This window comes from Eimeria mitis, genomic scaffold, assembly GCF_000499745.2.
Source record: "Eimeria mitis Houghton genomic scaffold, Emh_scaff1013, whole genome shotgun sequence".
Classification (NCBI taxonomy): domain Eukaryota; phylum Apicomplexa; class Conoidasida; order Eucoccidiorida; family Eimeriidae; genus Eimeria; species Eimeria mitis.
Window position 1 is genome coordinate 12,720 of NW_013567081.1, and position 258 is coordinate 12,977.

Sequence of the window (258 nt, forward strand, 5' to 3'; positions counted from 1 at the left end):
ACTCTCAACAGCAGCAGCAGCAGCAGCAGCAGCAGCAGCAGCAGATGCGGCTGCTGCTGCCCACGGGGTCACACCGCAGCAGCAGGAGAACATCTCTAGAGTATGGTGGGGCCTCTTACCGCAGCAGCAGAAACAGAGACAGAGACAGAGACAGAGACAGAGATAGAGAAAGAAACAGAGAGAGAGAAAGAGAAAGAGAAAGAGAGAGAGAGATAGACAAAGATAGAAGCAGCAGAGGAGGAGGCCGCAGCGGGAGAC

At 54.7% G+C, this 258-nt stretch overlaps 1 protein-coding gene across 1 annotated transcript in view; it reads left to right on the forward strand.

Moving 5' to 3' along the window:
* Positions 1 to 166, forward strand: part of EMH_0027500 (uncharacterized protein) — a gene marked incomplete at both ends in the record, with an annotated part of 438 nt that extends 272 nt beyond the window's left edge. Inside the window, one exon of the mRNA XM_013494037.1 lies at positions 1 to 166. Coding sequence (XP_013349491.1) covers positions 1 to 166 — 166 coding nt within the window.
* Between the last annotated feature and the right edge of the window lie 92 nt (positions 167 to 258).